This window comes from Halichoerus grypus, chromosome 2, assembly GCF_964656455.1.
Source record: "Halichoerus grypus chromosome 2, mHalGry1.hap1.1, whole genome shotgun sequence".
NCBI lineage: Eukaryota > Metazoa > Chordata > Mammalia > Carnivora > Phocidae > Halichoerus > Halichoerus grypus.
Genome location: NC_135713.1, coordinates 130,160,977 through 130,176,405, shown reverse-complemented (window position 1 = coordinate 130,176,405; position 15,429 = coordinate 130,160,977). Strand labels below are relative to the sequence as shown.

The 15,429-nt window shown below is 37.2% G+C and overlaps 1 protein-coding gene across 1 annotated transcript in view; it reads left to right on the top strand.

Moving 5' to 3' along the window:
• CCDC192 (coiled-coil domain containing 192) overlaps positions 1-15,429 on the top strand; it is a 198,379-nt gene that overhangs the window by 38,662 nt on the left and 144,288 nt on the right. Inside the window, exons 3-4 of the mRNA XM_078067558.1 lie at positions 12,645-12,776; positions 13,681-13,737. Of these exons, the coding sequence (XP_077923684.1) occupies positions 12,645-12,776; positions 13,681-13,737 (189 nt within the window). The remainder of the gene's footprint in view (positions 1-12,644; positions 12,777-13,680; positions 13,738-15,429) is intronic.

The following is a 15,429-nucleotide window of genomic DNA, read 5'->3' as shown; positions in this document are numbered from 1 at the left end:
ATGGTACTCTTTTACCATTACTAGCAAACTAATACAGGGGTAACTATGTTTCCAAATTATAGGCCTTTGGAGGTCTATTTTAAGATGTGCATGAACCTATAAATGGCTAGAAATAACTTTTTAAAGGCAGAAATATTAATAAATGTAAGAGTCTGTTTTGTCTAGGACAGAGGTAGGATGAGGAATGTGTTGTTTGTTTTCAACTGTAAAATTGAAACGAGACAAACCCAGTTCTGTAAACTAAATGTATCCTCAGCCAGAGGGGGGCCTGCCCATTCCACAGGTGGAATAGGTAATTTTTAAAGTGCTTACATCCATTATTTATTGCCAAAATATTTTCATAGTTTTTAGTACTAGTCCAAACAGCTTTCAGAGCATTTTACACAAGGGAAGTCTTTGTTTTTAAATGAAAACACTCCTTTCTCTGTAGTATAAGCTTTACAAGGTTTGTCAAGACTCAGTTTGTTGTTGAGTGACACTGGAAACCTATCCTGCAATATTATTTGCTATGTGTATGTGTATGGGTTGTGTAGGAGTTCTAGGAGAAAAGACAATGAGAGGAGATAAATGTGAAAATTCACATTAATTAATGGGGTGGTTTTCATAATTGCACTCCATGATGGATTGGGTGGATGATGAGAGAAAGAGAAGTTTTAAATATATTTGTGGCTTTCACATACTGGGTAGGTCGTTCCATTTATTATGAGAGGGAAGTCTGGGGAATGTGTAAAATATGAGGATTTCATTTTGAATACATTGATTTTCAGATGCCTTGCATACATTCAGGTGACAATATTAAGTAGGTTGTTGGATATACATATTCATTAGCCTGAAGCTAAGTGGTTGTATGTTTTAAAAATGGGAGTAACCGACATGTTTAAATTACGGCACCAAATGAGATCAGCTGGAGAATTAGCATAGATAAGGGAGAGAGTTGGGCCCAAACCAAACTCTTAGATTTCAATATTTAGAGAATTGAAAGAAAAAAAATGTAGCCAAGGAAAATGAGAATCAGGAAGAAATTCAGAGAACCATGAGAATGTTTTAAGAGGCATGAAGTACTCAGATGTATAACATTTTACTGGGAGGTTGAATGAGATGACTAGAAACTTGTCCATTATGTTTGGTAAAATGCAGATCATAAACAACCTTAATAAGATCAGTGTCAGTAGATTAATGGAGGGAAGAAGGCAATTGAAGAGAGATTAGGAGAGAAATATAATTCAGGGCAGTCCTTTTCCCAACGCCTGGGAAATTTTTTCCTGTAGTTTGAGAGGGAGAGAGAGCGAGAGAGAGAGAGGGCATGCCAAGGATGGTGAAGTAAGAGAATTCTGAGAATCTGATTTAAGACTCAGGACGTAGAGGTGCCTCTACTTCCTAGTTAAAAAACCAGTTCATTCTCTCTTTAAGCCAGTTTGCATTGGATTTCTGTAACATAACCAAAATGGTTCTGACAAAAAGAATTGGTGACATACCTGAAACTCGAGCTCAGTACACACACCGTGCCCCGCCCCCCCCACCAAAGGACTACCTTCTAGCCTTTTTCTCGACAGTCGCCATGGAAGAAAAGGACAAAGAAGGTTCCCAGAGGTTAGAAGCAGACTCAAACACATCAGAAACATCACTCCCTGCACAGTCAGGACCCGCCTTGTTATCGCTAGCCAGTACAACGTGGTGTTCACGATGGCCAGTGACAACTAGACATTGTTTCCCCTTTTCCATTCTTTTAAAAGGGGAATTACATTGTGATTGTCCTGTTTTTAGGGAGGGTATATTTTTTATTTAATCCTTAGGCGCTATATCATGATCAGTCTCATCTGCATGAGATTCAGGGTAGAATACGCGTAATTTGGAGATCTAAATGTGGAGCTAGATGCAGTAACTTGATACGACTTAGGGTTATCTCCTTTTGGGGGAGAGGGGAGTGCATTTTTGGATTCATGTAGAATAGATGCATCATATTATGCTGGAGCATTTTGGGAAATGCATATACTTATGACCATGGTATAATTGTGCTTAACACCCAGAGGATGGACTTTAACCAGCCTCTGTTTTTGTGTCTACCTTTTCTGGAGAAATGCTTTTACCAACTCCAATCTTATAATATTTCTATGGTTGTCAATCATAGTCAAGGAAATGATCATTGAGCACATGACCTAGGTTCTAGTCAATTATTTCTTTTTCTAGTCAGGTATGATATACCATTTTCCTGACAATAAAGGCTAATCCCGGGGAGGTCATATGAACTAATATGGGCCAAATAGAGTCCTTTTTCCATGTGTTACTGAAGGACAAATTGTCTTACTATTGAGGTCATGAACCTGGAAGGCTATAGGTAACATTTTTTCCCAATGTGTGAAGAAAGCCTATCTGCACTGGGAAATAATAAGGTCAACACATAGGAGCAGCACCAAGATACAGAGGTAAAAAAAGAAAGTATGATGACTTCTTCTGAGTCTGTGGATCTAGTTGTGAGTGAAACAAAAATCTACTTCCATCTCCCCAATTACATAAGCCATATTTTTTTTCTTAAAAAAAAAAAAAGAGTGGGGTGGGGTTCCTGGGTGGCTCAGATGGTTAAGCATCTGCCTTTGGCTCAGGTCATGATCACAGGGTCCTGGGATCGAGTCCTGAGTAGGGCTCCCTGCTCAGCGAAGAGCCTGCTTCTCCCTCTGCCTCTGCCTCTCTCTCTCTCTCTCTGGCTCTCACGAATAAATAAATAAAACCTTAAAAAAAAAAAAAAAGAGTGGGAATATCTAAGAAAGTGACAACAGTGTAGGTAGGCAATTATTTTAAGAAAAGTCATTATTTTAGGCTGTCAATGGACATCTTTTGTTCATGGGAATTACTATTAACATGTTTATATGCTAAACAAAATCAACCAGAAGGGGTGAGATAGATAATGCAGAAATGGATGGGGGCGTGGGTGTGCAGAAATGACAGGGGTGAAGGCTTTGTGATCAAGGAGATGGGCTTCAAAGCCTACTGAAAGGGCTGGGCTTTGATAGAAGAATATCTTCTCCATTTGTGTAATAAAGGACGCTTTCCCCTCTAAGTAACAGAAATCCAATTAAAGTAATGTAATAAGGCCAGCATGGAAGAATACGTTTTAAGGTGGAGCAGTTCCAACATTGGTTAATTCAGTGGCTCAAGAATGTCACCAAGAACACAGGTGCTACCCATCCTTTGCTCCACCATCCCCTGTGTCGTATTTGTAAGAGATCTGCAGCAATTTTAAGAATTATAGGCACTCCAAAGATACTGAGAAAAAGAGATTTACTTCCTCCTGTGTGTCTTAAAAAAAAAAAAAGATCTGGTAAAATCCTTTTCCTGGGGCTCCAGGGGCCTCTCCTGGGTGCAGGCCCAGGCCTACAATCATCTTTTATACCTGGGAAGGAGACCAACATAGCTGGCTTATTTTCATTGTGATTCATTCCCTGGGACTGGACAAGGCCAAGCTCCCCTAAACACATGGCTGCTAGCTAATCCAAATTGGGTGCCTGGTAGCAAGGGATAAATAGGTAAACAACTGTTGGGAAATGAATTAGCAGTGTCTGCTGCAGTAAGGTTCGTATATTGGCTGGTGAGAAGGTGAGGGAGTAGCCATCTGGCAGCTTCTATTTTTTTCAGTAAATTATTGATGAGATGGTCATTTGGGGTAAGGGGTGGGAGTGGAATTCTGAAGAGAGAGAAAGTAAGAAATGACATTTGAGGAAAGAATAGAGAATAATATTATCTCAGAAAAGAGGAAAGGCACCTTACTAAGAGAAAAATAGAATGACAGTTTGATTTCAGGGCAGCGGTACTCAACACTGAGATGTGTGCTCATTAATTTAAAATGAAAGCAGTCAATCCAATTTTGTTATTTTTTTTTCCTAATAGCATTCCATGAAATGATGTGATGCAAATAATTTTCATGACCACTGAGAGCTAACTAGAAAGTCATTGTATTTTTATAAAGGTGAAATTCATATAGTATACAATTAACCACTTTGAAGAACGCAATTCAGGGGCATTGAATGGATTCACAGTGTTGTGCAACCACCACCTCTCTCAAGTTCAACACTATTTTGGGTGTCTCAGTCGGTTAAGCATCTGCTTTCGGCTCAGGTCATGATCCCAGAGTTCTGGGATCAAGTCCCACATCGAGTCCCATATTGAGTCCTACATCGGGCTCCCTGCTCAGCAGGGAGTCTGCTTCTCCTTCTAACCCTCCCCACTGCTGGTGCTCTCTCTCTCTCAAGTAAATAAATAAAATCTTAAAAAAAAAAAGTTCAACACTTCTTCTTCATCACAGAGCACTCCACACCTGTTAAGTAATTGCTCCCCACAACCTCCTCATCCTATCCCCTGACAACCACAAATGTGCTTTCTGTCTCCAAGGGTTTACCTATTCTGGAGATTTTGTATGAAAAGAATCATACAGTATGTGACCTTTTGTGTCTGGCTTCTTTCACTTAGCCCAATGTTTTTGCAGTTCATCCAAGTTATAGCAAGCAAGCCTCAGTACTTCATTCCTTTTATGGTTGAATAATATTCATCAGATGTATACAACACAATTCCTTTTTCATTCATCTGTTGAGGGACAGTTGGTTTCCATCTTTAAGCTATTATGAACAATGTTGCTATAAGCACTTCTATACAAATTTCTGGGTAGATATATGCTTTCATTTCTCTTGGGTGCATACCCAGGAATGGAATGGTTAGGTCATATGGTAATTCTAACTTTTTGATGAACTACCAAACTGTTTCCCACAACAGTTGCACTATTTTGCATCCCCAACATCAATGTACCGGTTCCTATTTCTCCACATCCTCACCAATACTTTTTATTTTTCATTTTTTAGATTACAGCCATCACGGTGTCTATGAAGTGGAATCTCATTGTAGTTTTGACTTGCATCAAGCAATGCAATGCTATTGAACTTTTTTTCTTTTTCTTTCTTTTTTTTTTTGGAATTAGGAAACATTTCCAATTTTATTCATACAATTATTAACCAAAGTTACAAAAGTAGATTTATAAAGTCACATGTCAATAACAAAACAGAAAGGAAATGAAATGTATGACATCTTGAAAAGTTCCAAAGAAATACACCCTGGGCTAAAAATCTGCAGTTAAACTATGGTTGCACAACAAGCTATATTCATTACTGCATTTTCTCAATAAGTTCTTCCTTGTACTTGTTAGACTGATTCACTCTCTTGTACATCAATTGAGATTTCCTACATTTCCTTCACTCAGTTTTGCTAATTTGTGTATTTCTAAGAATGTTCCTATTTCATCTAGATAATCGAATTTGCTGGCATCCAACTGTTCATAGTCTCTCTTAATCTTTTTAATTTCTAGAAGGTTGATAAAGATGTCCTCACTTTTACTTCTCTTTTCAGTTATTTTTGACTTTTCTCTCTTTTTTAAAAAGTCAGCATAGCCCCTGGGTGGCTCAGTCGGTTAAGCGTCTATCTTTGACTTAGGTCATGATCCCAGGGTCCTGGGACAGAGCCCCATGTTGGGCTCCCTGCTCAGCGGGGAGCCTGCTTCTCCCTCTCCCTCTGTCTGCTGCTTCCCCTGCTTGTGCTCTCTCTCTTTCTGTCAAAAAAATAAATAAAATAAATTTAAATCTTTTCAAAAAAGTCAATATAGCTAAAGATTTGTTAACTTTGGGAATCATTTCCAAGAACCAACTTTTGGTTTCATCACTTCTTTTATTTTTCAATTCTCTATTTTGTTTATCTTCTCAGTCTTTATCATTTGATCCCTCTACTGGCTTTGGGCTTAGTCTGTTCTTTTTCTTCAAGGTGTGAAGTTAAATTGTTGATTTGACATTTCTTCTAAATGTAGGTGTTTTCTGCTATAAATTTTCTTCTGGTATTGCCTTTGCTGCATCCCCTAAGTTTTGGTATGTTGTGCTTTTCTTTTCATTTGTGTCTAAGTACTTTCTAATATCTCTTGTGATTTCTTCTTTGACTCACTTATTCTTTAAGAATGTGTTGTTTTATTTCCATTTCCATTCATTTTCAAAGTTTCTAGTTTTCCTTTTGTTACTGATTTCTAGTTCATTCCATTCTGGTTGGAGAAGGTACTTTGTATCATTTCAATCCTTTTAACATTAGGTCTAACATATGGTCTATTCTGGAGAATGTTCCAAGTGCACTTGGGAAGAAAGTGTATTCTGCTGGTGTTGGCTGATACGTCCTATACATATCTATTAGGTCTAGTTAGTGTGAAGTGTTGTTCAAGTCCATTTCCTTACTGATCTTCTGTCTTAGATGTTCTATCCATTAAGAGTGGGGTATTGAAGTCTCTAACTATTCTATTACTGTTTATTGCCACTATTTCTCCTTTAAATTTTGTCAATGGTTTTTTCATATATTTGGGGGGGTCTATTGTTTGGTACATATATGCACCAACATGGGGCTCTGTCCCAGAATTATAGTTTTGATGAATTGACACTTCTATCAGTATATAATACCCTTCCTTGTAATTGGTACTAATTTTGACATAGCATCTATTTTGTCTGTCACCCCAGCTCTCTTCTGGCTACTATTTGCATGGAATATCTTTTTTCATCTTTTCTCTTTAGACCTATTTGTTTCTTCAAGTCTGAAGTTAGTCTCTTGTAAGCAGCATATAGTTGGATCATGTTTTTTATCCATTCCATAAGTCTCTGTCTTTTAACTGGTGAGTCTAAACCATTCACTTTTATTTATTTTTTTTAAAGATGTTATTTATTTATTTGAGAGAGAGCAGATGAAGAGCAGAGGGAGAGGGACAAGCAGACTATATGCTGAGCACAGAGCCAGACTTGGGGCTTGATCTCAGGACCCCAAGATCATGACCTGAGCCAAAATCAAGAGTAGGACGCTCAACCAACTAAGCCACCCAGACACTCCTAAACCATTTACTTTTAAAGTACTACTGATAATGAAGTATGTACTTCCGCTATTTTGCTATTTGTTTTCTATAAATCTTAACATCTTTTTGTTCCTCAATTCCTCCAATGCTGCCTTCTTTTGTGTTTAACTTTTCCTAGTATACCATTTTTATTCACTTTGGATTTTTTGTATCTTTTTTAGTTATTTGCCCCTATAATGTGTATTTAAGTATGCCTTGTAGTGTCCCATAGGTCCTTTAGGTCTATTCATCTCTCTTCATTCTTTTTCCTTTCTGCTCCTCAGACGAGGCAATTTCACTCACTCTACCTTCAAGTTTGCTGATTCTTTCATCTGCCTGCTTATCTCTGATCTTAAAGTGTTCTAGTGAATTTTTCATTTTAACTATTTTGCTTTTCAACTTCAGAATTTCTACTTGGCTTCTTTTTATAATTTCTATTCCTTTACTCCTATCTTCTATCTGCTCATAAGTCATTCTTCTGATTTCCTTTACTTTCCCCCCCTCCATGGTTTCTTTCCACTCTTTTAGCATATTTAACATAGTTCATTTAAAGTATTTGTCCAGGAAGTCCAAAATTCCAATGTCTGAGTTTCTTCAGGTACAGTTTTAATTAAGTTTTTTTTGTGTGTTTTGTGTTCTTTTTTTTGTTTTGTTTTGTTTTTGTTTTTGTTTTTGTTTTTGTTTTTGTTTTGGTAAATGCACCATACTTTACTTTGTAAGCTTTGAAATTTTTTGTTGAGAACTAGACATTTTGAATACTGCAGTGTGGTAACTCTGGAAATTAGGTTCTTCCCTGACCTTTCCCCAAGAATTGCTATTGTTACTTGTTGAGGACTGCAGTTGTATATTTGTTTAGTTACTTTTCCAAATTAATTTTCCAGAGATTATATTTCTTCTCATGTGTGGTCATCAAAGTCTCCTATTCCATTATCTCTGCAGTAAGCCAGGTGACCTGACAGAGATTTCCTTGAATGCCAGTCTCTTTCTTCATCCAGTACTTTCCTGGATGCTGCAGGTGTTCTACTAGACTCCAGAGCTCTGAAATGGTTGGTTCTGACAGGTTTTACCAGCTCAATGGTTATTTAAGTGGAAGGACCTATTCCTGGAGCTTCCTACTCTGCCAACTTCTGTGAAGTCCAAGTCATTTTGCTTTAACTACTATCTTGAATACAATTCTAAAATATATTAGTCCCCTTTATTGATTCTGTTAATAAACTGTACAATGGATAAAATTTACCTTTCTTTCACTTTTAACTGTATTACAATAGTTTTATAATGTTCTTTTATGGAACAGGATAAATATTGGAAGTTGATTTTCTTTTAGTGGATTTACATAGCCTCAAAGGTATAATATGGAAGTTGCCCCTTTGTTTTACGTAAGTCTTAAGACAAATATTATTCATACTTTTCAAGTCATCTCTTCCCTCCAAATTTGTTAAAGCCACAGGCAGAAGGGAAAGGTACCTGTTTGTCAAAAAGAGTCAGAAGTAGAACAATAGCTTCCCAACATCATGTGAACCTATGTTTCAGCAAAAGTGACCAATTAGGATACATGAAAATTGGTCATCTAAAGAAGAGATGTATTTCTACTCTCTTTATGTAAGCAGATACTGATACTAATTGGACTAAACTTGTTTCTATGCTCCCCAAAACAATTACTTTGTAAAACCATGTGGTTCTTATGAAAAAAGAAAAGAAAGCAACAAAAAAGAAGCAATGCCCAAGGTCCCCAGGTTTTAAAATTTAATTATGATACCTTGTAGGGCTACCTTGGATTTCCTCTTACTTACTTTGATGCCTTATTTTCTAGGTCATAATTTGAATTTGAATTTAGACAGCATTCCTAAAGGCTTTCTGAACTGAAAATTAGACTTTAAAAAGTCCTAAAACCTCCATCAAAACAATGGAGTGAATTCAAAATGGCAACTAACATCTTGTGACTCAGCAATAGAGCATAATCTTTCAGGCAGTGCTTAAATTGAAAAAAAAGAACTCTGATGTGTAACTTTTATTTTATTTCATTTTCCTCCCGTCTCTTTTCTCTTCTATCCTTTTGGATTATCAGTCTTATTTGATGGGCTATTTTCAAAGAGAGCTCAGAGAATATCGTCTTATGCCAATAAACAGTTTCATCATTATAAAAAGGAACACAACAAGAAATTATTCTTTCTTGCCCCCAGTGTATCCATACGTGGAAGAAAAAATAAGATCTCTTTATCCTGCTGTTGTGAGGTGCTGATACATACATATGAAAATTAAGTTTAAAAAGTTAATAAATAGAATGATCTTAGCAAAGATTGTTCCTGGCCAATTCGACTGTGTCCGTAAGTTTTGACAGAATTCTTCATTCATCCTTCTGGGGAATTACAATCTAGTTTGAACACATATGACTGGAGAAATAACCTATAAAAATAGAGCAAAGTAGCATGTAAAATCCTATTACGGGTTCCAAGGTCCTACTGTCAGTGAGTTGTAGGACTGAGACTAAAACATAGATCTCTTGACTCCAAGTCAAGGTTTCTTAGAGTAAAGCCAAGCCTGCAGTAAATATATGTGAGTCAAAGGGATAGTCAGACAGAGGCCCTTTAGAAAAGGAAAAGAAAAAAGATGGTGTTGATGTCTATAAAAAAAGAAGAAAGATGTTAGGATAGAGTTCTCAGGCCTTAGAATAAAAGAAAATAAATCTCTTTCAGGTAAATAGGTAAACATGCTGAGAAAGAATGTTAAGGGTCACGTAGTTAGTGGGGTGGGGCGGGGGGGCGTCCACAGGCTTCATCTGTGCAGGCAGCCTTAGAGTTAGGGTTTGATATAATATAGAACCCAGAGTTGGAGGCAGACCAATGTAGATCCAAATCCAACCTCTTCTCATTAGCTGTGGGCAAGCTAATTCACTCCAAAAAGCATCTAGTTTCTCATTCTTTAAAATGGTGATAATTAACAAAAAGAAAAACAAAACTCCTCATAGAGTTTTGAGCAATAGCACCCGGCAGAATGTGTGGTATGGTATAGCTACCAAATAAATGTTAATTACCGCTGTTGTTCCATAGATTTGACTTATTTGTGGTCAAGAGCATGGGACTTTGGAATCAGACAATAGAATGGAATGGAATTGTCAACAGAATGCTTATGGTAGCAAGTAACAGAAAATTCAATTTCTAAACAATAAGGAAGCTTATTAGCTCACTCTGTGTGAGTCCAAGGACATGCTTCAAGATTATTTGATAAAACATTTCAATAATGTTGTCCACTCTTCCATTCAGAGTGTGGCTTCATCGTATACTGGTTTCTTGGATGTTTATAGGATGACTACAATAGCATTCATATCTCGTAGGTGAGAGAGATTGCTTCTCCAAATCATCAAAATTCCTCCTGTGCAGTGTGAGGGGTCCAAACTAGATCACTTCTCCTCATACAATAACTGTGATCCAAGAAAAGCCAGACTCTAATTGGTTTAGGCCTTGATTCCTAAATCAATCAGCAGCAAAGAGGATAGGATTTTCATGATTCTCAGGCCCCACTTTAGGAGCTGGGGTCAAATCTGGGTTTAGGGAGTCAGACCCAGTGTCCACTGCTGAAAGCTTGGGTTCCAACACTTACTTGCTGTGTCCTTGGGCAAGTTATACAACTTTACTGAACTTACTGAATTCCCTTATCTGCAAAATGGGTATGAAGCGGAATTGAGATAAACAAAGGTGAAAACAAAAGGTTCCGCAGAGCACTTGATATGTAGTTAGTACCCAGTAAATTATTAATGTCATTTTATTATCCACCTAAATATGTTCATATTACATAATAGTTCTAAAATAGTCTGCCTTTCTGGGTAAAGTGTGAATTTTTTTGAGCGTATAAGCAATATTACTCTCATATGTTACCTCTAAGTTTTACATATAATAACTGCTCAACATATCTCTTGAACAAATGAGTGAATAAGTGAATATCTGTTGAATGAATGAATAAAAGCCTGAAAACAATAGAAGGTAGATTTAAAAGAAAGACAACCAAATGGTGCCTGACTCAATGACAGCTCAGCTAGGATATGGGAACAAAATAGGTCAGACTGAAAAAAACTATATTTGAGAGAAAAAAAATGCCAGATCTAGAGAGGTCTTTTCCCCTGAACACCATAGTGGTTGCAGGAAGTAAGTGAACTGAATACATTTCGAGTTTAGGGTAATTGGCCCAAAAATGCTGTGATGTCCTCAGATACTTTGTTTTATAATTTGATAAATAATAAATATCTGAATAAAACAATCAATACTCACTATCAATACTTACTGTAATCTAGAGGAGGTAGAAGAAAGTATAACAATAATAGGTACTAAGTACAGGATATGTTTCAAGCATTATTCTAAGTATCTCTCTTGCATAAACTCATTTACTCCTCAAAACAAACCTGTGAGGTAAGTAGTATTGTTTTCATCCCCATTCTCATTTACAGATTGGAAATTCAAGCCCAGAGAGACTGAGAGACTTGCCAAAATCCCATAGATAGTAAGTAGGAAAGTGAGATGTTTACCCCAAGGGTCTGACTCAAGAGTCCGTGCGTGTGTTTAGTCATTACACTATATTGTGGAATAAATAGAAGGGTGCCTAGAAAAACCAGGCTACATCTCCAAACTATTATGTACTCAAGAGTTAAATGCATCACTGTCCATGGGGAGCACTATGGTCTCCCATGTCACTGAGAGCCGAAAGGTATAGCCAACAGTTCATGACATATGTGTCCCCTCTGGTCCTCCACATGGCACTTTCAGAATCTCCAATGCATAACGCAATGGCTGGGCAGAGTGCCAACTAAACAAATAATTGTGAAGTGAATGATTGTGAGGATGAGTGGATTTGGCTCTATGCCAGTATATATATGATGTGCCCACCTTAAGACCAACCTCTTCATGCTTCTGCTTCCCCATTTGGTAAATTGTCTTTAAAAACTTGCTGCACTTTTCAAGATGAGACAGTCTGCTTTACAACAACACTTGGAATAATATGAAAGAGATATTTAAAGATAATTCATGCCTCCAAGGACACACTGGGAACTGGAATGAATACAAGGTGTGTGTCCCTTTCCAGAGACTCTTTCAGAATTGTTGCTGAGCTACAGAGAAAATGCACAATAAGCTGTCTGAATGAAAAGAAATGCTAGTCCAGGGGCTCTCCAAGGGAATTAAGGAACGAGGCACTATCAAACTACCCTTTTCTCAAGAGGAATCTACAAACAGTAAAACAAAGACAGTCATCTGTAGACATTTTCTGGTTATGGTTTAGCATAGATCTGCCTTTGATCAGACTTTAACTTGAAGTTCCTGCATTTCCCTTAGGCTGCTTATATGGTGAATATTCAAAAGAGTCAGAATTCCTACTCTTTCTAAAGAGCTGTAGTCCCCCAAGAGTTAAGCTCCAAGAACAATGTATAACCCACAATTCAGATTTCAGCTGTACAAGTAAAGTAAAATATTAAAACACCAGAAAGATGAGTGTTGAGCTTGTTGCACTAGAAATCACTCTGCCTGTTTTAACTATGTAGTCTCATCCCTTGCCCAGAAAGATCTTTATAAATAAAAATAAAGTCAACACTATTTCCTTATCTCTCTATACCAATCTCTGTCAGCTATGAGGAATAGTCCAGAAGGCATTTTCATGTTTAATAGGTATCAGTGGCAGGCAAAATATTTATAAATTAGACTTTTAAAAGGAGCTCTAAAAAAAAAAAAAAATCACTGTGCTTGCATGCCCTTACAAGAAATGTCTTTAGCTTGCAGCCTCTGAAGGAACAAAATCCAAACTGCTTGAGCAAGTTTCCTGGCTGGAGGAAAAACTAGAGACTCTGGACCATAAGGAAGACAGTGGGGAACCATACGAAAAAATGGTTCTTGCAAAAGACCAGGTACATTGTAGAAGAAAAAATAATCTTTCTCTTAAAAAGCTACCTAAACTTATATGAACTGACCATTCTGCAGTCCTTTCCGGCTGGGTTGGAAGTTCGTATTTAAGTTCAAGATGGCAAATAATAATATTTGTATTTGCTAAATATAATTGTATTCACTGATGAATATTCACATACAAAATCAATTTTGTTAGTGATATTTTAAAAGTTTGTTTGATATGGATCCTTTTGAACCACATTAGCTGAATATTCTACTTATTTTGTAAGTGGTATTAACTACACAATTATTTTCTTGTTTTTAAGGTTGAATTTTATCAAGGAATACTTTCTATGTCATGAAATAAGTGGATCAGAAAATTTGTCATGTGCTTTTATCAATTATAAGAAGCTAATAATCTTGGAATCTCTGAGCATTTATATAAATTTTTTTCTTGTTCAACTCAAATGGGTTTGTATCTGCCTTTGGTATATATAAATATGTTTTCTGTGAATATATATATATATATTTTCTGTGAATACATATATATATATATATATATATGTTTTCTATGAATATATCCAGATGTCCCAAAGGCAGGTAACAACCCATTTGATCCTATATATATAGGTATATATGATAGAACGTAGGTTAGCATTACCTTCAGTACATCAAGCAAACATTAGTTTCCCACTCATTTCCTAAATCTTAACATATTTGTGCTCTTTGTTGCTGGGCTCTTCAATAGACTGGATAAAAGTTAGGGATAGGAGCAAGGATTTCTCAATGATGATTTCCAAAGCATCTAGCTGAGATTGTGCTGCCATTCACAGGATTTGAGAACTGGTATCTATTTATATCTGGAATCCTTTGAATATGTAAAAGGAAGAGTTACACTCTTTGTTTCTAAACTTTTTCCCTTTTCAGTGCATTGAGAAATTACAAGCTGAAGTGAAAGCTTCCCAAGAGCAACTTACAGCCCATGTAAGTGTTTTTCTCCTTTTCAATCCCTTAATTTATATCATGGTTCTCCTGGGAATGAACAGTCATTTTTCAGAAGTTGTAACTATTGTCTTTCTGCTGTACACCAAATCACGAGGCTAAGAATCAGTATTTTTACTGCCTCTACAAAGTTGCTTTCCATAAGTAGAATTCTGATTTATGCTGATGGTAAAAATTATAAAACTGATGTGTTATCTATAACCACATGGTCTAATCAGGGACCATCAGGATAAGCGAACAAGAAACAAAGGGTAGAAAGACAAGGAAACCAGGCAGGTTTAGTGAGTGAACGGAAGTGGAAATGATTGGCACACCGAATACAGGCCTAGGACAGTGCTGCTTAAACTTCAGTGTTTCGAGAATTACTTGGAAAACTTTTAAAAACAAATTGCCTGGAGATTCTTATTTCTGCATGCCTAGGGTGTGACCTGAGAATTTGTACTTCTAGATGATGCTATATTCAGGTGATGATGATGCTGCCAACTTTGGACCACATTTCAAGTAGCACTGGATTATGTATATTCATTCTTCCCTAGTCTTGTGATTCTTGGGCAAGTGACCATAAAAGATAGAGAACTGTTCATTTTCCTTGCAAATACTCCCCTGAGAGACCCTATGAAATTTTCGGGTGTATTTCATTGACACTTTAGCCTATCTTCACTCAGAGAACAATTAACGAGCATCTCCTGCCACAAGATCCTTGTTTGTTCACACACATAAACCAGTTGTCACCCTGCCTCTGTCCCTTCCCAAGGATCTGAACAATCCTGCTACCTTACAAGTTTCCTGCAAGACTTACTCATCTTCCTTTCAATGATTTCCTCTACCATACCTTGGGGACTGGGGATGACTTCTTGATTAAGAACATTAGCTGGTCATGTTAAATGGCCAATCTGAATAAGAACAAAGATCATCTGAGACCTAAGGGGCTGCAGTCCAGAAGTCCTACAAATATGACTGCAAAATAACAAATTCTGGTCACCATCCCTTTGATATTTGAAATAAGCTAATTTGGATAAATCACGGTAATTGACTTTGTGCCCCCCTCCCCATAGAGAAAAGCTAATCTGCTGTGGAATCTCTTCAGAATCTCTTTTGGCCTTCAGGATCTCTTTTGGCCTTGTATGCTCAATTGAGTAAGAGTGAAAATGATTAAGGCCTGCAATTGTGACATGGGGACATATTCAAAGAGCAGTATATCTCATTAGCTCAGTTTTCTGTTGCAGATGCCTCCCTCCAGTCCCACCCCAGTCCGCCCCTGAGGGTGCCAGATAATGACTATTGTCAGAGGATGTCTCCTCATGCCAGATTGATACCTACAGCCATTCACCCAGGGTGGGTTTAGCTCAGAAATTTTTTAAGGAGAGCAGATTGTTCACTAAGGTTCTGATATTAGCTTCCAGCATCTCTTTATGCAAAGCAGATTAAAAAAAACAAAAACAAAAAACAAAAAACAAACCATAGTCACAGATGCCTTCCGGAAATTCCTGTGGTGTCGTCTTCCATTGCCTAGCTTCTGTGGATTCTATTCCTGTACCATGCTGTTCCTGGCCCAGGCTTGTCTTAACTGGGATTGCTTTCTTGTATTAGGGTATTGATATCCACCACAGAGATTTCTGCCATGTAACTGCTCAAAGTTCAGGTTTTAATATAGCAGTGTGATCACGAAAGCTT